The sequence below is a fragment of the Podarcis tiliguerta genome (genome assembly GCF_965153285.1).
Source record: "Podarcis tiliguerta genome assembly, chromosome: 16".
Taxonomy (NCBI): Eukaryota; Metazoa; Chordata; class Lepidosauria; order Squamata; family Lacertidae; genus Podarcis; species Podarcis tiliguerta.
The window spans coordinates 21,917,461-21,939,827 of NC_139549.1; the positions used below are offsets into that span (position 1 = coordinate 21,917,461).

General features: G+C 49.6%; 1 protein-coding gene across 2 annotated transcripts in view; it reads left to right on the forward strand.

Annotated features, from left to right (window-relative positions):
• RASAL1 (RAS protein activator like 1) overlaps positions 1-22,367 on the forward strand; it is a 69,601-nt gene that overhangs the window by 21,283 nt on the left and 25,951 nt on the right. For both annotated transcript variants that reach the window (XM_083417652.1, XM_083417653.1), the window contains exons 4-11: positions 7,332-7,393; positions 8,134-8,263; positions 14,615-14,696; positions 15,796-15,933; positions 17,691-17,779; positions 19,488-19,605; positions 20,932-21,085; positions 21,520-21,584. In XM_083417652.1, coding sequence (XP_083273778.1) covers positions 7,332-7,393; positions 8,134-8,263; positions 14,615-14,696; positions 15,796-15,933; positions 17,691-17,779; positions 19,488-19,605; positions 20,932-21,085; positions 21,520-21,584 — 838 coding nt within the window. The remainder of the gene's footprint in view (positions 1-7,331; positions 7,394-8,133; positions 8,264-14,614; positions 14,697-15,795; positions 15,934-17,690; positions 17,780-19,487; positions 19,606-20,931; positions 21,086-21,519; positions 21,585-22,367) is intronic.

The following is a 22,367-nucleotide window of genomic DNA, read 5'->3' on the forward strand; positions in this document are numbered from 1 at the left end:
TGGAAACAGCCGTGGATGATAACCATAACTGGCCTGGAACGGGGTCTGCTGGGTGGACGCATTCACCGCGTTATTGTAGGCGAACTCCGCCAATGCCAGGTGGTCGACCCAGTCATCCTGCTGGTAGCTGCAGTAACACCGGAGGTACTGCTCCAGCACCGCGTTCGCCCGTTCCGTCTGGCCATCGGTCTGTGGGTGATAGGCTGACGAGAGGCAGACCTCCGTCCCGAGGGTCTGGTGTAGTGCTTGCCAGAACCGGGATGTGAACTGAACGCCCCGGTCGGACACCACGCGCTCAGGTAGGCCATGCAGGCGGAAGACATGCTGAAGGTACAGCTGAGCAGTTTCCTTGGCTGTGGGTACAGATGGACAGGGAGCGCAGTGCACCATCTTGGTGAAATGGTCGGAGAAAACCAGAAGGCAGGTACAGCCACGAGACGAGGGTAAGTCCACTACAAAGTCCAACGAAACCGTGTGCCAAGGGTGCGGTGGAACTGGCAATGGCTGAAGTAGGCCGGGGGGTCGCCCGGTAGGTCCCTTAGCGCGCCGGCAGACATCACAACCAGTAACGTAGCGAGCCACGTCAGCCTTCAGGCGGGGCCACCAAAACTCTCGACTGACCAGATGGGTGGTCCGATACCGTCCAAAGTGCCCCGCTGCTGGGGCATCATGGGCCATCCGGAGAACCTCCAGCCGTAGTGGCCCTGGCGGGATGTACAGACGACCGTGGTGCAGCAGAAGGCCCTGATGCAGGACCAGCCCCGGATACTGTGGGCTGGACCCTTCAGCCAGCTCCCGGAGTCGTTCCTGGGCCCAAGCGTCGACCCGCTGCTGTTCCCGCACCCGAACCTGCAGTGGCTGCGCCTCCTGGGTGGCCAGGAATGCAGCCGGAGGTAGGATCGTGGTGGGTTCTGCTTGCTGTACCGTGTCTGCGTTGTCTTCAGGTTTCCGGGACAGGGCATCCGCCTTCTGATTCTGAGAGCTAGGGATGTAGCGGATCCGGAACTGGAACCGGGAAAAGAACAACGCCCACCGGATCTGTCTTTGGTTCAGCTTGCGGGTGGTCTGGAGGTACTCCAGGTTCCGGTGGTCGGTTCTCACCTCCACCGGATGTCGTGCCCCCTCAAGATGGTGGCGCCAGACCTCAAAGGCTACCTTGATGGCCAGTAGTTCCCGCTCCCACACAGTATAGTTACGCTCCGCTGGTAGGAGCTGGCGGGAATAGAAGGCACAGGGTAAGAGTGGCGCTTCAGGACCAATCTGTTGAGACAAGACGGCACCGAGAGCCGTACTGGAAGCGTCGGTCTCCACCACAAAGGGTCGAGAGGGGTCAGGATGTTGTAAGATTGGTGCCCTCTGGAAACAGGCCTTCAACCCCTGAAACGCCTCCTCTGCCTCCTTGTCCCAGGAAAACGGCGTCTTTGGGCGCAGTAGCCGGGTCAACGGGGTGGTGCGATGAGCATAATCAGCGATGAAGGTCCGGTAGTAATTGGCGAACCCCAGGAAACGCTGTAGGTCCCTGCGGTTCCGGGGTGCCGCCCATTCTTGAACCGCTGTCACCTTCCCCGGGTCCATTTGCACCCCATCTGGAGAGAGCCGGTGACCAAGGAAGTCCACAGTCCGCTGATGGAACTCGCACTTGCTGAGCTTTGCGTACAAACGGTGCTCACGCAAGCGCTGCAGCACGGTCCGGACATGTCCCTCATGGCGGGCCGGGTCACGGGAGTAAATCAGTATGTCATCCAAATACACCACCACGTACTTGTCTAACAAGTCCTGAAACACGTGGTTGATGTAGCGTTGAAACACAGCAGGCGCGTTGCACAAACCGAAAGGCATAACCAAATATTCGAACTGCCCGTACCGGGTCCCAAACGCTGTCTTCCACTCATCCCCGGCTCGGATCCGAATCAAGTTGTAGGCCCCCCGGAGGTCCAGCTTGGTGAACACCTGTGCCCCTTGCACCCGCTCCAGCAGCTCCGAGATAAGGGGCAAGGGGTACCGGTCTGGGACGGTAATTTTGTTCAGGGCTCGGTAATCATGGCAAGGGCGGAGTTCCCCACATTTCTTCTTAACAAAAAGCACCGGTGCCGCGGTGGGCGAGGTGGAAGGCCTAATGAACCCACGCTCCAGGTTCTTGCGCAAGAAGTCCTGCAAAGCCTCGCGCTCTGGCTCTGTTAGGGAATATAAGCGACTCACTGGTAAAGGCGCTCCGGGTTGGAGGTCTATGCCGCAGTCAAAAGGCCGATGCGGCGGCAGCTGGTCTGCCCCCCGTTCCTCGAACACGTCCTGGTAGTCCTGGTACACGGCTGGGAGCGTGGGTGCTGCCTCCTCTGAGGGCGCGGACGCCAGCGTTCCGGATTGAGCATGGGAACATGGGACTGGGAAGTGCACGGTCCGTTTGACCCAGTCAATCTGAACGTTGTGGGCTTCCAGCCAGTCCATCCCGAGCACCAGGGGGAAGCGGGGCATAGAGGCAATGTCCAAAGTTCGCAACTCCCGGTGCTGCTGGAGACACAGGACCAGAGGCTGGGTCTCCTGAGTAACGGCACCTGACCGCAGGAGTCGTCCGTCAATCGCTTCCACCTGGACCGGTACTGGCTTGTTCCGAAGTGGCACCTGATGATGGGCGGCAAAAGCAGCGTCCATATAGGAGCGGGTTGCCCCTGAATCTACCAAAGCATGGGTGAGGATCCAGGGCCCACCTGGAGGGTATAAACGTACCGAAACCATAAGATGTTGCAAGTCCATTGGTGCGGGCCCATTCTGTACGGTTTGGGACCCCCGGTAGCTAGGGCCATCAGCTACTGGGGTTGGCGGTTTCCCTGCGGCTGGCGTTTCTCAGGGCAGGACCGAGCGAAGTGTCCACTTCCGCCACAGTAAAGACAGAGATTTCCATCCCGACGCCGCGCCTTCTCTGCGGGGGAAAGGCGTGGCCGCACTGCCCCGAGCTGCATAGGCTCCTCCGTTAAATCAGTTGTGACCGTGGGGCTGCCGGAAAAAGCTGGTGCCGTGAACTGGAAGTGTCGGCGACCCCGGGCCTGACGACGATCCTCCAACCGGTCGTCTATTTGTAGACTCCGTTGAATGAGAGTGTCCAGCGTGGTGGGGCGTTCCATTGTGGCCAACTGGTCCAGTACCTCGTCCGAAAGCCCTTCGAGATACTGGTCCCGCAGTGCCGAGTCATTCCAGGTCAAGTCCTGTGCCAACAGCCGAAACTCCGTGGTATATGTGGCCACCGTGGACTTGCCCTGTTTCAAATGCCGAATCGCCCGGTTGGCTTGACTCTCTTTCTGGGGGTTGCCGAACGCGGCCTCCAAACGATTGCAAAACCCCGTATAGTCTGCCAGCAAGGGGGAGTCTTGCCTGAGTAGCGGCAACGCCCACTTGGCCGCCTGGTCCTTTAACAAGCTAATCAAAAAGTGCACCTTGGTACGGTCGTCAGGAAAGTTCCGGGCTCGCCCCTGAATATACAGTTTGGCCTGGGCCAGGAACATGGGAAAGCTGGCCGGGGCTCCATCAAATTTCTCAGGCAAAGCCACTGGGTACTTGCCCGGAGCCGGGGCGTCGGCCCCAGGAGCCGGTAGGGCTTCCAAGCGTTGCTGAAGTGCCTCAACCGCGTCACTGAGCTGCTGCACGGTGTGATACAAGGCCTGGTTCTCCTGGGCCAAAGCCACCAGTGCAGCCGCCTGTTCAGCCATGGCCTCTGGCTCTTCCCGAACGCACCCCTACGAAGGGGGAGTGCGGGAGGTGGCGGGAGCAAACTGTGCTGGTCCCGGGGGTAAGGTACCTTGGGTGTAGCAGAGTCCACACGAAGAGGGGCAAGGTCCGAGGCAGAGTGCCGGGCGGTGAACAGGAACGCTGGAACAGGAGGCTGTGCAGGGAACAGGAACACCGGATGGTCGGGGACAGGAGGCCGAGCAGGGAACAGGAGTACCGGATAGTCAGGAACAGGAGGCCGAGCAGGGATCAGGAACGCAGGAAGGTCCGAAGCCAACAACGACGTTGCTCCCGCAACCTGGGGCCGGGCTGACTGGGCTTTTATCCTCTTCTAAGGCCAGGGGCGGTCCCGGCCCCCAGGAGCCCCGCCTCCTCTGGCCTTAAGGCGAGCACTCCTCCTGGGGGCAACCAGTTCCCTTCGCCTCTCTGCTCTAAACCTCTGCAGATCAGGAGAGGCCGAAGGGTTACTGGGCCCTGGAGGAGGCTCACCTGTGGCCACTGAGTCGTCAAGCCTCTCTGGGGCCAGAAGGGCTTCACCTGGGGCCAGCTCCTGATGCACTGCCACAGGTGCAGGCTCTTCAGCATCTAGGCCTTGCCCCAGTTCAGCCGGCCCTGGAGGCGGGGACTCCTGTGCAGGCCGGGATTCCTCTGTTTCATCCTCCGAATCGGAATCCCAGGCCATCACAAATACAGTGTACCTCGGGTTAAGTACTTAATTCGTTCCAGAGGTCTGTACTTAACCTGAAACTGTTCTTAACCTGAAGCACCACTTTAGCTAATGGGGCCTCCTGCTGCCGCCGCACCACCAGAGCACGATTTCTGTTCTCATCCTGAAGCAAAGTTCTTAACCTGAGGTACTATTTCTGGGTTGGTGGAGTCTGTAACCTGAAGCGTACGTAACCTGAAGGTTCCACTGTATATGAAGGTTTCAATATTCTCCCAGGGAAGTTCTGCTCTAAAGTCTGTCGTTTATCTGTCTACACGAGCTGAGATGGCTCTGGACTCGATGCAGATCGAACTTCTTACAACTGACAAAGGTGAATGGGTTCTCTCAGGCTCAGTGTGATTAGTGTAGGTAGTCCATCTGGTTGCCTTAAGACAGATGACAGAATAACACTCTCCCGTTCTTGGATTTGAGGACTGCATTTCCTGAGCCCCTTATGGTAGGAGTCTCTAATCACTTCCGTTGTAGCATTACTTTATATTTATTTACTCATTGCATTTATATTCCACCTCTCCTCCAATTTGCTCACGGTGGCATGCGTCGTTCCTTTGCCCCCCTTTTTTCCTCATGACAACCCTGCAAGGCTGGCTGGGTTGAGAGCACAGGGATGAAATCCTTTCGGCAGACTCCAATAAAACCGCCTTCACAAATCTCTTAAGAACAATAAAACAATGCACCAGAGCTACAATTGCTCTGTAAGTGACAAGCAGGGTGGATAAAAATCAACATTTTTTTTAAAAAAACAACAGATTTTTTAAAATTTAAATTGGTTTTTTAAAATAAAATGCTTTTGGAGGAAAAATCTTTCTAAAGATAGTTTTCTATTTACGTTACATTATAGTCCAAAGGCTATTCATCAGGAAATAAGGATTTGTTTTAAGTTGAGGACACATTTCTGGCTAGGCAAAAACGCACAAGGATAGGGCAATGCTGGTCCAATGGAGTGTGTGTGGCTAGGGATGTGGTGTAGCCTACGTAGGGTCCTTGGAGGCTATGTCTGGCCATCATGGCTACTAGCCACTGGTAGCTTTCCTGATCCACCAAGGTTCTCGTCGCCCCAGCAAGGCAATGGCTCAGGTGAGACTGCACAAGGTAAGGATGTTAGCTGGTGTTGATCAGGAACAGGGAAGGTTCAGGACCCTGGACAGTACCGCAGGTTCTGGCCCAAGGATTTCTTGTTCCTTCAGTCTGTGTGTATAGAAGGACATTTGCTGGAGTGAAGTGTAACATACGAAAATGCATTATATTAGGGGGGATTTGACCATATTCTGTTTGCTTTGAAACAAATACAAGAACCCCGAAAAAATATTATGGGAAGTTTGGTTGCAAAAATGCATTATATTAAGAGAAGCAGCACATATAAATGAGAACATCGGCGGGGGGGGGGGAATTTGCATGAAAATGCTGGTGAGTTTTCATTGAAACCTTAAAAAAATTAAATTGCACACCGATGCAGAAATGCCAAGAACTGGATTTAAGGCTGGCGAAATGAAAAATGGGCAGAAACCCAAAACTGACTGATTAACCCATTCCTGCTGTGGTGGAGTTGGGGGCGACACGGGGAGCTGCCTACATCCTTCAAACGCTCTTGCATGGGCTGAATGGGATGCAAAGCTTACTCTGCGAGTGGAGACCCTTTGCCTCTATCTGCTTCTACAGGGCTTTGCCTTGCTCTGGAGAGAATAGGCTTTTTTGGTGGGCCGCCTGCTGGAGAAGAAGATGTATTGCATGAGAAGGACAAGGAACAGGTGGATCCATCTGTTTCCTCCCAACGCCTGTTTTGAGTTCGTCTGTTCAAAAGCCTTGTTTCTGCGACAACAATCTGGATTTCCCCTACCCATTGGGCAGTATCCAGATAACTTGTTTGGTCGGCGCTAGGATTTGTGTAATGGAACTTTAAGGACACAGGTGGCACTGTGGGTTAAACCACAGAGCCTAGGACATGTCGATCAGAAGGTTGGCGGTTCGAATCCCCGCGACGGGGTGAGCTCCCGTTGCTCCTGCCCACCTAGCAGTTTGAAAGCATGTCAAAGTGCAAGTAGATAAATAGGTACCACTCTGGTGGAAACGTAAACGGTGCTTCCATGTGCTGCTCTGGTTCGCCAGAAGCGGCTTAGTCATGCTGGCCACATGACCCGGAAGCTGTACGCCGGCTCCCTCGGCCAATAAAGCGAGATGAGTGCCGCAACCTCAGAGTCGACCACGACTGGACCTAATGGTCGGGGGTCCCTTTACCTTTACTAATGGAACTTTCCCCATTTTCCTCCCCGCCCCCCCCGTAGGCCCCTTACACCTCTCCTAGGGGTCCCCTCTGTGGGGCAGATCTGGGGCATACAGGCATACAAAGGGAAGTTCCATTCCGCACACATGAATTTTTTCACTGGTGGGATGAGGTACGTAGGACTGCAGTGGCTACAGTGGATACAACATAGCCCTGTTTAGGGAAGCTTTTAATGTTTAATAGGTTATTGTATTTTAGTGTTCTGTTGGAAGCTGCCCAGAATGGCTGGGGAAACCCAGCCAGATGGGCGGGGTTTAAATAATAAATTATTATTATTATTATTATTATTATTATTATTATTATTATTCCCCCCACCACCAAAAAAATAGGCATTTTTGTATGTTAAACCTATCCCCCCCCCCATTTTTAGATATGTGTTTCTGTGTAGGTTATATCTAGCTGCCAGATATTGCATTGCAGAATTCAAAGGAGTGCAAAGACGGAAGGATAACTGTTCCACTCTGCAAATTAGTCTGGGAAGGGCAAATGATTTGCTTAAAAATCAGGGTTGCACAAACTCCACAACAACCTTGCCAGATAAGGCAGCTTCTGGTGCTCCTCTTTCAGTCCCATCTTGTACCATTTCTGTTCTTTGTCTCCTTGCAGGCATGATGATGCCATCGGCAAAATCTCCCTCAGCAAAGACTTCATCTCATCTCACTCTCGGGGTAGGTGCCAGTGGGTACTCTAGTGGGAAGTGTGACCAATGGCTGCGGGGGGTGGGGTGTGAGGGGTGTGATGTATTTTGTTTCCTACTATTTTTTGTTGGGAGCCGCCCAGAGGGGCTGGGGCATCCCAGTCAGATGGGCGGCATGCAAGCAAGCAAGCAAGCAAGCAAACAAACAAACGTCAACAAAAAAACAAACAAATGTTGATGCCAACAAACAAACAAACAAACAAACAATTGTTGTTGTTAACAGATAGAAAAATCCCTAAACTATCTGCCAAGACCGTCAACAATTTTCATATGGAAAGGGATATATATATATATATATATATATATATATATATACACACACACACACAGTGGTACCTAGCAAGACGAATGCCTCGCAAGACGAAAAACTCGCAAGACGAAAGAGTTTTTTGTTTTTTGAGTTGCTTCGCAAGACGAATTTCCCTATGGGCTTGCTTCGCAAGACAAAAACGTCTTGCGCCTTTTTCTTAAAACCGTCAATGCATTCCTATGGGAAACCGTCAATGCATTTCCTATGGGAAACCGTGCTTCACAAGACGAAAAATTCACAAGACGAAAAAACTCGCAGAACGAATTAATTTCGTCTTGCGAGGCACCACTGTATGCGTATACACACACACACACACACACACACACATACATATATACACATATAGTCCTTCTGCAAACTTCTGCTGCGTTTCCCATTCTCTCTCTCTTCCTCCAATGCAGGAATTGACAGCTGGATCAACCTGAGCCCTGTGGATCCCAACGAAGAGGTGCAGGGGGAGATTTCGGTGGAGCTGCAGGTGGTGGAGGAATCCCACAAGAGGGTGCTGTGCTGCCATGTCATTGAAGCCAGGTAGAAGAAGGGTTTTCTCTCTGTCTGTCCTCCTCCCCCTCTCCCCTTTCTAGCTCAAGAGTGCATCTCAAGCAGGTGGAGGCAATGTTCTTTCATGTGGGGTGGACTTGTAAAAGGGTAAAATAGTTTTGGGAAATGATCCATAATGAATTGAAAAAAAAAATGTTTAAAAGTACTTTGCAAAAACAAACACACCCAGATTCCTTTCTGTTGGGGACAATTCAGACTGAAATTCCTAGGCGTCAAAAAAGGTTATTTATGTATGCCACTTCTGCAGTCCATGTTTCATTAGCCCAAAAATGGAAAGCGAGGGAAGTACCAACTAAAGAAGAATAGTAACTTAAATGGACAGAATATGCACAGCTTGCAGACTTAACATACAGAATAAGAGAACAAGAAGAGCATATGTTTAGAGAAGATTGGAAAACGTTTATTGAATATATGGGAAATAACTGTGTACAGCTGAAAACGCTTAAAATAAATTCAACAGTGTAAATAAGTTTTGATGGATGCAATACTGGAATACTGAATGGTGTAGTTTCTTTAAAATATGCAGGGACTTATGATATGTAAAATGAACCATGGAAAGAGGAGAAGGGAAGTCATTGATATCTTAAGGATGTAAAAATAAGTACTTTAAATTGTAAAATAGAAAAAAACTGTATGTATATATATATATGTGTGTGTGTGTGTGTGTGTGTGTACACACACACACACACACACACACACACACACTATCTGTCTGTCTGTCTGTCTGTCTGTCTATATGAGAGAGAGAGTGCATCTGAAGCCTGGGGATTATTTTCTGGTTATATACCCTTCACAGGCCCTGTGTCAGGCCCTTCTTGAGAGCATCTGCTTGCATGGAAGGCTTCTCTTGTCACATCCACACCTTACATTTAAACTAAGCGCTATTATACTTCAAAGAGCGCCTTCCTCAATATCAATCATCTTGTACCCTATGACTGGCAGATGAGGCCTTCTTGGTGCTGCCTGCTTGCTGCTGACCCACGGCAGGGCCTTCTCAGTGGGGGCTCCTCACTTGTGGAATGTCTTCTTTAGCAAGGTTCACCCTGTCTCCATCCTTACTAACTTTCGGGGTGGATTTGAAAACATCCCTGTCGACCCAGGTATTTGATGGCTGAAGAATATTGTTCCTGGCCACCCCAAGATCACTGGTTGGAAGGGAACTAAAACTGCTTTTTAGAATGCTTTTGCTTTTATTTAAACTGTGCATCTGTTTTCCTCCCTGAGCTCAAGGTGGCATGAATGGTTCCCTTCCTCTTCATTTAATCTCCACAACAACCCTGTGAGGTAGGTTAGGCTGAGAGACAGTGATCACCCAGTGAGCTTCATGGCCAAGTAGGGATTTAAACCCTGGCGCTGTGGGTTAAACCACTGAGCCTAGGACTTGCCAATCAGAAGGTCGGCGGTTCGAATCCCTGTGACGGTGTGAGCTCCCGTTTCTTGGTCCGTGCTCCTGCCAACCTAGCAGTTCAAAAGCACGTCAAGGTGCAAGTAGATAAATAGGTACTGCTCCGGCAGGAAGGTAAACAGTGTTTCCGTGCACTGCTCTGGTTCCCCAGAAGCGGCTTAGTCATGCTGGCCACATGACCCGGAAGCTGTACGCTGGCTCCCTCGGCCAATAAAGCGAGATGAGCGCCGCAACCCCAGAGTCAGTCACGACTGGACCTAATGGTCAGGGGTCCCTTTACCTTTACTCCCAGGTCCTAGACTGACACACTATCCACTATAATACACTGGCAGTCTTGTCAGTCGTGACATCTCCCAAAGAAACCTGAGGGAACTGTAGCTTCACAGAGCTACGGTTCCCAGGATATATTTTTCTTGGGGGGGGGGAGGGGAAAGGAACATGCAAAAAAGTTACCAGTAACTTGCCTGTGCATTTTGAAATGAATATATAACTTTAACTTAGTGCTACATTGGATGCAACCCAAAAGCACAGGTTTGGAAAATGTCGGCGGGTGGGGTGGCTGTTGTGGAACATCTTTTTTGATGATATATGCTAGATTTTTAAAAATTAAAAAGTTGAAAAGCTAGCAGAGTGCTTGGAGGTGTTCGCTTTCCTCACTTCCCCCTCTCCCAGTGAGAAAAAGAAAGGTGGCTGTAATAAAAAGGTGTTGTGGCTGCTGAAACCGAGTGCGAATTCTCCAGCACTCTTGGCTGCCTCCCAGTCCCTTAGAAAGTGAGATAATTAACACCTTATGAATAATCATAATAAAAATGAACACTGGGGCTGTGAAAAGATTTGGCAGGAGTGGAGGGTTGGGTGGGTGGTGGATTTAGGGACAGCTCACATTTATCTTGATTTTTTTTTAATGTTGTCTTTTTGGGTCAGGCTTTTGATTTTCTGTGACAAAATACTTCTTTCAGATATTTAGCTGGGATGGATAACAAAACGGTAGCCCTTGTGGTGGCTTGTGCCATCTCGCTAGGCCTCAGGAAGATGCAGCGAGGTCCAAGTTTTGATGTTCACAAGTGGCAAGCCTCAGGCCTGGGGGCCAAATGCAGCTGTCCTCACTTTTCTATGCCTGGCCCTCAGGACTCTCTCCAGGGCCAATTCCACCCCATACATTTAAACCGCTGCTGTTTTTATGTTTAAAATGCTACTTGCCTGGGATGGAAAGAAGGAGCTTTTGATGATCAAAAGTTGTGCCTTCAGAGAAGAAAGTGACTTATCTCCAGCATTAATTTATATTTTTATATGTGTGTGTGTGTGTGTGTGTCTATATATATATATATATATATATATATATATATATATACATACCGTATTTTTCGCCCCATAGGACGCACTTTTTCCCCTCCAAAAATGAAGGGGAAATGTGTGTGCGTCCTATGGGGCGAATGCAGGCTTTCGCTGAAGCCGGGAGAGCGAGAGGCATCGGTGCGCACCGACCCCTCTCGCTCTCCAGGCTTCAGGAAGCTATCCGCAAGCCTTGCAAGCCCTGTGGGAGTTCCCACAGGCTCACAAGGCTTGCGGGCAGTAGCCTGCCGCCAGAAGCACGGGGAACCCTCCGGAGGACTCCCCGTGCTTCGGGCGAGTGTCCCCAAGCCTGGCGAGCCCGACGGGAGGTCCCGCCGAGCGCGCGAGGCTTGGGGCGGCAGCCTCCCGCCCGAAGCACGGGGAGCCCTCCGGAGGACTCCCCGTGCTTCGGGGGCGTGTCCGCAAGCCTTGCGCGCCCGACGGGAGGTCCCGCCGAGCGTGCGAGGCTTAGGGCGGCAGCCTCCCACCCAAAGCACGGGGAGCCCTCCGGAGGACTCCCCGTGCTTCGGGGGCGTGTCCGCAAGCCTTGCGCGCCCGACGGGAGGTCCCGCCGAGCGCGCGAGGCTTGGGGCAGCAGCTTGCCGCCCAAAGCACGGGGAGCCCTCCGGAGGGCTCCCCTTGCTTCTGGCGGGTGTCCGCAAGGCTTGGGGCGGCAGCCGCAGCTGAGGGGGGGGAAATAAATTTTTTTTATTCATTTCCCCCCCCAAAAAAACGAGGTGCGTCCTATGGGCCGGTGCGCCCTATAGGACGAAAAATACGGTATATATATATCCCACCTTTTCCTCTAAGGAGCTCAGGGTTGAATACATGGTTCCCCCCCAGTCCTGCTTCTCATTTAATCCCCACAACAACCCTGTGAGTCTTCTCTTCTCATGAGCTGGCCAAAGTATTGGAGCCTCAGCTTCAGGATCTGTCCTTCCAGTGAGCACTCAGGGCTGATTTCCTTCAGAATGGAGAGGTTTGATCTTCTTGCAGTCTATGGGACTTTCAAGAGTCTCCTCCAGCACCATAATGCAAAAGCATCAATTCTTTGGCAATCAGCCTTCTTTATGGTCCAGCTCTCACTTCCATACATCACTACTGTATGGAAGTGAGAGCTGGACCATAAAGAAGGCTAACCGCTACACCGCATACTATGTAACTCAGTGCAAGAGATACCATTCTGGATGAGACCACTATTTTTCTCTCAATGCTCCGCTTTGCAGGTGCAATGCTGCTGAAGGGTTCAGTGCGTGGGAACTGAGAGGGTTAGGGAAAAGGAACGGGTGGTCAGAGTCCATGAAAAAGCATCCTTCTCTCCTGGATGCTCAACTGGGAACCTAGGCAACCGGTTAGCCAATAGGAAATGGGTGGATCATAGGGGTGAGTGGGAAAAAGAATGGAATGAGTGGCTGCAGTCAAGGCATAAGGGGTTGACAGTGGTGTGGGTGTAATAGCGTAAGTCCTGTTGCCTAAAGACATCTCTGCTTCATTTTGAACTGACACGGTCCTCAGAATGCGAGTACAGGGAATCCTTATTTGCAAAGTGAATCTTGCCTGAGTTCTAGATGTTTTTGGCACTGGTTGGCATTGGTCAGTGGTGAAGGGGAATGGCACTCTGTACATGCTCAGGGGGACCTCTGTTAGGCTGGAAACAGATTTTTTAAATTGTTGATGGAGGCACACTTTCTTGTTCTCTACTCCTCTTTAGTCAGTTGCTGTTAAGCCCTTTTGAGTATGACAACAGGGGAGCAGAATAAAATTATTACTATTACTAGGAAGAGCTTGCGGACAAGTTTACCTGTGAGGTCACCTTACCCCATAAATGTCCACTCGTCTGCTTCAGTATACAGAACAATATACCTGTTACAAGTGCCACATAATACTTATTCCACATTTGTAAGGAATCAATCTTATAGCATGGCAGGGCCTGAACTTTGGAACTCACTGCCACTTGACATCAGACAGGCCCCTTCACTGTCCTCTCTTCTATACCTACTAAAAGCTCTTTTTTCAGGTAAAAGTATCCAGATACGTACGTAGAATGTTGACAGGTATTTTAATCTGGTTTTTAGCTTATCAACGACTTTAATCGTTTTTTGAATGCTTTAAATAGTTTTTAACTGTTTCGCCTGATCATTTCCTTGTTTTATACTTCATGTAGACTGCTTTGAGGGTTTTGTTTTGTTTTTAATAACCAAGCAGTATATAATTTTTTTGAAATAAAATTAGTAGTGTTAGTAGTACAGTCATATCTCGGAAGTCAAACGGAATCTGTTCCAGAAGTCCGTTCGACTTCCAAAACATTCAGAAACCAAGGCATGGCTTCCAAATAACGTTTGCAAACCAGAACACTCATTTCTGGGTTTGCAGCGTCTGGGAGCCAAAACGTCCCAACTTGCAAGGTATTCAGGATCCAGGGTACAACTGTAGTGCTGTTTACATTTTTATCTCAACCTTCCCTACAAATTCAAGCTAGCAGACACGATTTCTCTCTCCCTTGAGACTGAGATACAGGGATTGGCCCAAGATTGCTCAGGAAGCTTTGTGTCAGAAAAAGGGTTTTTTTGGAATCCAGAACTCCCCTGTGCAAATTCAACAGGCTCCCTGCACTACATGGGCAGGGGTGTCAACTTGAATAAAATAGGGCGGGGGCCCAGGTGAGCCACACCCAGCACAATCATTCACATGACATAGTGCACACACACCATTTGAATGGGACTGTCCATTAGCCGGGGGAGGCAGGGCGGATCCTTAAAATATTTTATTGTGGGGGCCGCAGCACCCATGGTGGCTAGGAGTTGGCTCCTATCTTTGGTGGTTGTGATAGCAGTAGCCGTGTTACGGTGTCAGAAAGTTTATGGCAGCTTGAAAAAGAGTTTTCAATTTGCGGTGGATATAATGCTGGATAAATACAAGCAACAGGACCTGCAGGCACTCAGAATTTTGTGGCAATTTTGCGTGCTTAGACAACCACTGGGGTGGTTTTGCCCCCTTACCTTGCCAAGATCTTCTCCACTTCTGCAAATCTTGAGGTTCCCCCAAACCTGCTGATACCTTACTCTGGTTTTTCAGTAGCCCTGTTTTGGCTACGTAGCCATCGTCACTCAGCACCCGAGTTGGAGTTTGCTGTTAGAAGACAGCCACACACCTAAGGCTGAAATGAACCCTCCGCTGCCAGGAAAGGCCTTCCTTTGTCAACCTTGGCAGTGAGCCCCCTTTAAGAAGTTTTTGTTTTGTTGATGAAGCTGCATTTCATTTTTGTTAAATTAAACATAAAGAAATAAAACCCTGTTGGAATATACAGTGGTACCTCGGGTTAAGTACTTAATTCGTTCCGGAGGTCCGTACTTAACCTGAAACTGTTCTTAACCTGAAGCACCACTTTAGCTAATGGGGCCTCCTGCTGCTGCCGCACCGCCGGAGCCCGATTTCTGTTCTCATTCTGAAGCAAAGTTCTTAATCTGAAGCACTATTTCTGGGTTAGCGGAGTCTGTAACCTGAAGCATATGTAACCTGAAGCGTATGTAACCTGAGGTACCACTGTACTTCCTGATATCCATCTGCCATCTTCCTCCACATAGAGACCTTGCTCCGCGGGACACCTCCGGAACCTCAGACCCTTTTGCCCGTGTCCTGTGGAATGGGCAGGTGCTTGAAACAGCTGTAAGTATAGCCCCTGATGCATTTCAGGTGTCAGAACCATATGGTAGGATTTGAATCCAAGACCTGGGAAATAAGAACTGGAGCCAAAGCCCAGAAAGGCTATTGTGTCCCAGGGAAGGTCTGAGTCTGAACAGGAAGTGAGGACTGGGGAATCTTATCCATTTTCAGTTTCTCTCTTTCTCATTTTTCCTGTCTTAGTACTTCATGTTTTTTGCATTAGCTTGTGTGTGGGAGTTTTTTTTTTTTTTCCAACCCTCATGAAAATTCACCAGCATATATGAATTTCTCCTAATGTACACATTTTTTGGTGCAATTTTGCCCAACGCACACACAATTTGCCATAATATAAATGTATTTTTATTTTACTTTCATGGAGATGGATGCAGCTAGATCCGCTATTTTCTGTGCACGCACCTAGGCAAATGATTTGGAGTGCTCCAAAAATCTTCAGGGTGTCTTCAGTTACGTTTTCCTTTCATGTTCCACTGTACATAACATAACCTGCACACCGTTCTCATAACATAACCTGCACACCAAGTGTCCCTAAATGCTTAGCTTTGGGGCAGGCAGAACAACTCCTCCTAGGAGCCAATCCTCAGTGACTGACTGTCTTCCTTTCATTCTGATTGGCTCCCATCAGCACAAAAGGTGAGAAGAAGGCTTCTTCTCAGTGGCTAAAACAAAGTCCCCTTTTGTGCTGATTGGGTACCTCTAGGATGCTGAAAACAGGCTTCCTGCTGGAATCCTGGTGCAGAAATACTAACAGGTCTTTGACACGCACACCCTCTAGGAACAGGGTCCCCCCATCTCTATTCTCCTTTTAACAACAACCCTGTGTAGTAGCTTAGCCTGAAAGGCAGCTGCTGGCCCAGGATCACCCAATGAGCTTTACTGGTTGAGTGTGGGATTTGAACTCAGGTCTCTTAGAGCCTAGTCTGGCAATCTAACCGCTACAGCACAAGCTGACTCGCTCCATGTGGCTGCACACAAACGGCCGTGTGTCTCACCGTGGGCAAGGTGGCAGGGGTGATCGTGGTGGTGTTTGCTCTTAAACGGGGCATTTGTCCGCTTGCGTTTACGCATTCTTCTGCCTCTGCAGATCATCAAGAAAACTCGCTTCCCGCGCTGGGATGAGATGCTCGAGTTTGTCCTGGAGGAGGGGACCTCTGGGGAAACCCCGCTGATCGTAGAAGTGTGGGATTGGGACATGGTGGGCAAGAATGACTTCCTGGGACGGGTGAGTGGTGGGCACAGGAGGCTGGCCTGGCCTGGGCCCCTCTTATGCAAGCTCTGAGGTGTGGGAATGTTGTGGATAGTAGGAGAGGATATATTGATTAAATATTATCCTTCCTCAGGCACGCTAAGTGAGCTAATAGCACAGCACATTCCCTTGCACATTGCTGGAAGCTACCGGTAGTTGATGGATTCGTAAGAATCATTTGAGTTGAGCAATCTGGCTTGTCCAGATTGGATTGTTCCTGGTAAATTTCCCCTTTATTTCTCTCTTAAAAACAACAATGACACCACCGTCTTCTTTTAAAAGTAATGGTAAAGTTTACTTACATTCAGTTCACAGTATGGTCCTGAAGGCAGCCTTTAATTTTGTACAGTGGTACCTCTGGTTACAAACTTAATTCGTTCTGGAGGTCCGTACTTAACCTGAAACCATTCTTAACCTGAGATACCACTTTAGCTAATGGGGTCTCCCGCTGCTGCCACACTGCCGCCGCATGATTTCTGTTCTCATCCTGAGGTATAGTTCTTAACCTGAGGTACTACTTCCAGGTTAGCAGCGTCAGTAACCCGAAGTGTTTGTAATCCAAGGTACCACTGTGGTTACAGATACATGCGTAGAGAAAAGAAGTATGAGGCAGGCCACAGACTTTCTGCCTTGTGGCTTCCATTGTCTGTAAGGATGAGCCATGTGCTAAGAGCCAGCAAAAGGAAAAATGGAACAAGGCGAAAAGAAGAAGATGGCTGCATGGCTAGCCCCTTTTTTAGGGCCTGCCAGGGTCATACCCATCTACCTGGTCACACGCAGGGGGAGGATGCTCCAGACCAGGTGTGACAGGAACAGTGGCGTAGCGTGGGGGGTGCAGGGGGGGCCAGCCGCACCGGGCGCAACATCTGGGGGGGGGGCCCTCGCACTCGCAGCTCTCTGCCCCTACCTGGCTCACTCACTCTCTCTCACTGCGGTGCTGGCTGTGCGAATCTGATCCGAGCCGCCGGGTCGCCGCCCACTGTGGAGGGGAGGGTGCCAGGTGTGCGGTACGGTGCGGAGAGAGAGCGAGGGACTATCTGGGGGAGGGACAGTGCAGCGGGGGGGGGGGCGCAAATTACTTGCCTTGCCCCGGGTGCTGACAACCCATGCTACACCACTGGACAGGAAGTCTTCCTGGCTGGAGCAACATTCCCCTGTGTGTCCACTCTGGGCAAACAGGAAATGTTGTATCTGACTGCTTCAGTGACGTTACATCTCACATGAGGGGTTGCGGCTGCTGCTTTGACAGGGGTCAAAGAATTGTGGAGTTGGAAGGGACCCTAAGGATCATCTGGCCCAACCCACTGCAACTCAAGAATACGCAGCTGTCCCTTACGGGGATCAAACCTGCAACCTTGGCATTATCAGCACCACGCTCTGTCCAACTGAGCTATCCAGGGTCGAACTATAACTTGTGGAACTGAATCGGGGAACGGGGAAGATGTTAGATCTGAGGTCCGCATTCCTTTCTGTGCAACCTCCTGGGGGCCACCTGCAAGCGGTGGGCGGAGCAAGACATGTAAATTTTACCTCAGGAGGGTAGTTTCTACACAGGCTCATAGACACCTTGCTGCCCTCCATCCCTGCACGCCTGTTGTATAATCAGAGGCACAATCCAGCCGTTAGCCCTACCTGAATTAACCCTTGAGTCACAAACAGAATGATCCCTGCTGTTGCACTTCCAGCACGCCTCTACCTCCGCACTGACCTGTCGCTTTCTCTGATCCATGCAGGTTCAGTTCTCATTGGATGCCTTGCAGAAGGCCCCTGTCAAAGGCTGGTACCGCCTGTTGCCTTTCACCAGCACAGAGGGAGATGCAGGGTAAATGTGGGACCTCTTCTGGTCTTTTTGGGTCATGGCATTGTCATGGAATTCCATTCAGTATCAATCCAGAGTAGATGCCAGATGTGTAGTTAGACCTGATTGGCCACCTGGCAACTTGACATGGCCGGGGTCTCCCCCACCCCGACGCTGAGGGGAGTGGCTAGGAGGCCGGACCACAATCCAGTCCAACCCGGAAGTGGACCCAATATTCCCCAAAAACAGACCAGAGGCAGTTGTGTTTCACCTAGCAGAGCTTTACTGCTACTGAAGGCAAATGAGCATAATGATCACAAATCATTCAGGATTGGCACTGTCCATAAGAAATCCAGTTGCAGCAGACTTAGCTGAAATTTACAGTAACTTATAATAAGTCTAAACCTTAACACTAAGCATACTATGTACAGAACACCATACCAGAAGGAAAAGAGGTAGAAGGAAAGAGAGATATAGATACTTTTATAGTCCGCATGACCTTGACAGAAAGAGATAACAGAACCAGTTTAAGGCAGCTGTACTCAGCTTCTCTGAAGGAATAACCCAAATATCATGAACCTTCTGCTCGCTTCTTTCACACAGAGAGGCTTCCAGAAGCCTCTTGAATTAAGTAGAATAGGAAAGACCTCTACACATCAGATCAATACTTTCTGTACTAAGAAATGTGAACTGACAAGTATGTTAGGGCTCGGTGTGGCCAGGGGGTCAGGTTTGGGGTCTACTGACAGGTTGTCAGACTGAGGGGCCGGAGGTGAACAGCTGGATCCCAGGTGGGCAGAGGTTGAGCTGTGGTACTCAGGGCCCAGGGGGAGTATCGTAGTCCAAGGTGGATGGGAGCTCACCTGGTCGGCCACTGTGAGAACATGATGGTGAAATAGATGGACCCACCTTAGAGCTGTGGTTGTAATTTGTTTTAAGCTGCTTTTAATATATATATTTTTTAAATTAAATTTATTTTCAACTGCTTTCAATGCTGTGTTTTAAAATTTAAATGCATATATTTTGTTTATAAAGTTATTTAAATACCGCTATATCATTAAAAAATTTTTTTTAATGTCAAACCCGTTTACTCTGTATGTCTCTGTATATTATATATTATATCTCTGTATATTAAAAACGCATACAAATTTGAAACCACAGGCAATCAGCTAACCGTTATGGAAAGATGGCTTCCTAATTGCCTGCGTAGGCCTGGCGGCACAGGAAAAAAAAAATCTGCAGGCGTACAAAGTTTGGCACAGAAGGAGCCTGCTAGATCTCTACTGGCAGGATATTCCACACGGCTGGGTCGATGCCACTAAAAGCTCAACTTCTTGTTGCTGCCAAATGAGCCTCGTCAATAATAACTCACCCACAGATGAATTAGACTTCCCCTAAGGTACCCTGAACCTAAGTTGCTCAGGGCTCTGTAAATTGTTCAGGGCGGATTTTCTTTGCAGATGAGCAGCCAGAGTAGATAATTTAACAAGCATGGGGTGGGGGAGCTGAAAATAATGCCAATATATTTCAATAATGCCAATACGCCCCTTTGTTTTCAGTTAGTACATGGGTAGACAAGTTTAAAAAGCAAGGGACACAAATTTTCACAGCCCTCTAGTGGCTATGGCAACTTATTTACCAGAAGTCATCTATTTTGTGTGAACTCCAGAAGTGTATAATTGATTCTGATCAAACTAAGCCTCCTGGTGTAGATTGTGCTCTCTGCTTGCAGGGGGAAGCTGGGGGCGCTGAGACTGCGGGTGCGACTTGCCGAGGATCGGATCCTGCCCTCCCGGTACTACCAGCCACTCATAGACCTGCTGGTGGAGTCCGTCATGTGCCCATCAGAGGTGTGCACTTAGTGGTTTACCCTCCTTTTTTTGTGCATGAGAGAGACACGGGGTTAAAAAGAGGCAGGCGCAGTCAAGGCGGGTGTTTTGTGGAAAAAATGGGTGCAAAAATGGGGGGGTTGGGTTGTTCCACTGGAGGATTTTTTTTGGGGGGGGGAATGTCACCTGATGTCTCCACCATCTGGAGGTGCATGCCTGGGGATCCTGGTATCTTGACTGTTTTCACACGCGAGCAACACACCCTGTAGAATTCTACCCGTGATATTTTATCTGCGCAATCAGAATGAATTTCAGGAACCGAAAAGTCTTGTTGAAAAACACGACTTTCGAGCTGTGTGGCTCCCCAGACAGCAACTAGTCATTCATACCCTCCAACATTTCTCCGCTGAAAATAGGGACATCCTATTCAATCATCATCATCATCCATCTGACTGGGTTGCCCCAGCTACTCTGAGCAGCTTCCAATGTATATAAAAACATAATAAAACATCAAACATTAAAAACTTCCCTAAACAGGGCTGCCTTCAGATGTCTTCTAAAAGTCAGATACAGTGGTACCTCGGGTTAAGAACTTAATTCGTTCCGGAGGTCCGTTCTTAACCTGAAACTGTTCTTAACCTGAGGTACCACTTTAGCTAATGGGGCCTCCCGCTGCCGCACAATTTCTGTTCTTTTCCTGAAGTAAAGTTCTTAACCTGAGGTACTATTTCTGGGTTAGCGGAGTCTGTAACCTGAAGCGTCTGTAACCTGAGGTACCACTTTAGTTGTTTATTTCCTTGACATCTGATGGGAGGGCGTTCCACAGGGTGGTGCCACTACCAAGAAGGCCCTCTGCCTGGTTACCTGTAACCTCACCTCTCCCAGTGAGGTCCAGCCCTCAGAGCTGGACCTCAGTATCTGGGCTGAACGATGGTGGTGGAGACGCTCCTTCAGGTATACTGGGCCATTTAGGGCTTTAAAGGTCAGCACCAACACTTTGAATTGTGCTTGGAAACGTATTGGAAGCCAATGTAGGTCTTTCAGGACCAGTGTTATATGGTCTTGGCGGCCGCTCCCAGTCACCTGTCTAGCTGCCGCATTCTGGATTAGTTGTAGTTTTGGATTAGTTGGTCTCAGCGGACACTCTCTGTCTGTATCCCTGGTTTAAAAAGCCGTTTGGGCCTAACTTATATATCTGAGTTTCTAACACTGCATGCATGTGGCCCTTGGAAGGTTGCAAATAAGCAAATGTGGCCCTCGGGCTGAGAAAGGTTCACCACACCTGTTTTAAATACATACACACACACATATATGTATGCCATTTGCAGATGTTCTGCTTCACTACAGGAGGAGGACGTCACACCCTTAGCCCTGCTGGAAGAGGTCTGCTCGTTGGAGAGTCGCCAGGACGTAGCCACCAAATTAGTCAAGATCTTCCTTGGCCAAGGCTTGGTGCTGCCTTTCTTGGACTATGTGAACCTCCGTGAGGTTTCAAGAACCAGTAAGTAATTCCTTCATATGTCACGTTGTGCGTCTGTGCGCCGTTTGAGGTTGGTTGCCCAGGATTGTGGCAGAAGGACCAGTTGGGTTCCTAGGGCTGGGTGTGAGCCCTGCAATTCCATAGCACAAAAGAGAGAACCTGGGTTTCTGAAAACCTTGGTTTTCATTCTTCCATACAAGCAAGTTTCTAGCCCCTAAGGTTGCAGAGAGCGAAGCTTGGAAGGAGCGGTTCTGGGGGAGCATCTTCGCCGTACCTAAAGAGTTCGGTTTGGGACCCAGACACGGAGCAGACTGCTTCTGCAGAGTTGGCCAGTGGGCAGGAGAGCAGATGGTGTGAGAAAAATCCAACGCATTAATGTAGGGGAGCCAGCGTCATTCGCAGGTAGATTTTCTCACTCGTGGTGCTAATTGCAACCCCCCTCTGTGTTCTTTCAGCTGATCCAAACACCCTCTTCCGTTCCAACTCCTTGGCTTCTAAATCCATGGAGCAGTTCATGAAGGTGAGTAAATAGCGGAGGAAGAACCAGCAGGTGGGTATTGCTGAGTTCCATCTCCCTCCGTCTCCCTCCCTCCCTCCCTCCCTCTCTCTCTCTCTCTCTCTCTCTCTGCACTCTGTGTGTGAGTTTCTGTGAAACAGAAGGGGCTGTCCCTGAGCTGCTGGGGTGGTGGTAAATAAACAAATCTGCAACATGTGCCACATTTTCATGAGGTCTGGTTTCGGGTGCGAATGATGCCATGGGGGGGGGAGGCGGGATGGCAAAACACCTGCCATGAAATGAGATGAACCACCCTTTGCAGAGGAAAGAAAAAATATATATTTTCACAGCAAACAGGACAAACCCCCTTTTCTCTCTTTTTTTGCAAGCACTTGGTGAAAGGAAAAGGGAGAAGTGTCGGCGGTGTGTTGCGTTGAACAAATCAGCTTGTATTTACACACACACACACACACAGAGAGAGAGAGAGAGAGAGAGAGAGAGAGAGAGAGAGAGAGAGAGAGAGACATCTAGCCTTTTCCCCAGTCTGGGTTTCAAGGCATCTTTCCTATTAAAAAAAAAAGAGCAAGCAAATATCTCTCTCTCATTACAATGTAATTATAATAATAGAATACCATATTTTTCTGTGTATAAGATGACCCCTTATAAGATGCCCCCATGAATAAGATGACCCCTATTTTTTTGAACCCAGAATGAAGAAAACAATATTTTAGGGTTGCCTAAACCCTAAAACAGGGAAGCGGGTGGTGCTGTGGGTTAAACCACAGAGCCTAGGACTTGCCGATCAGA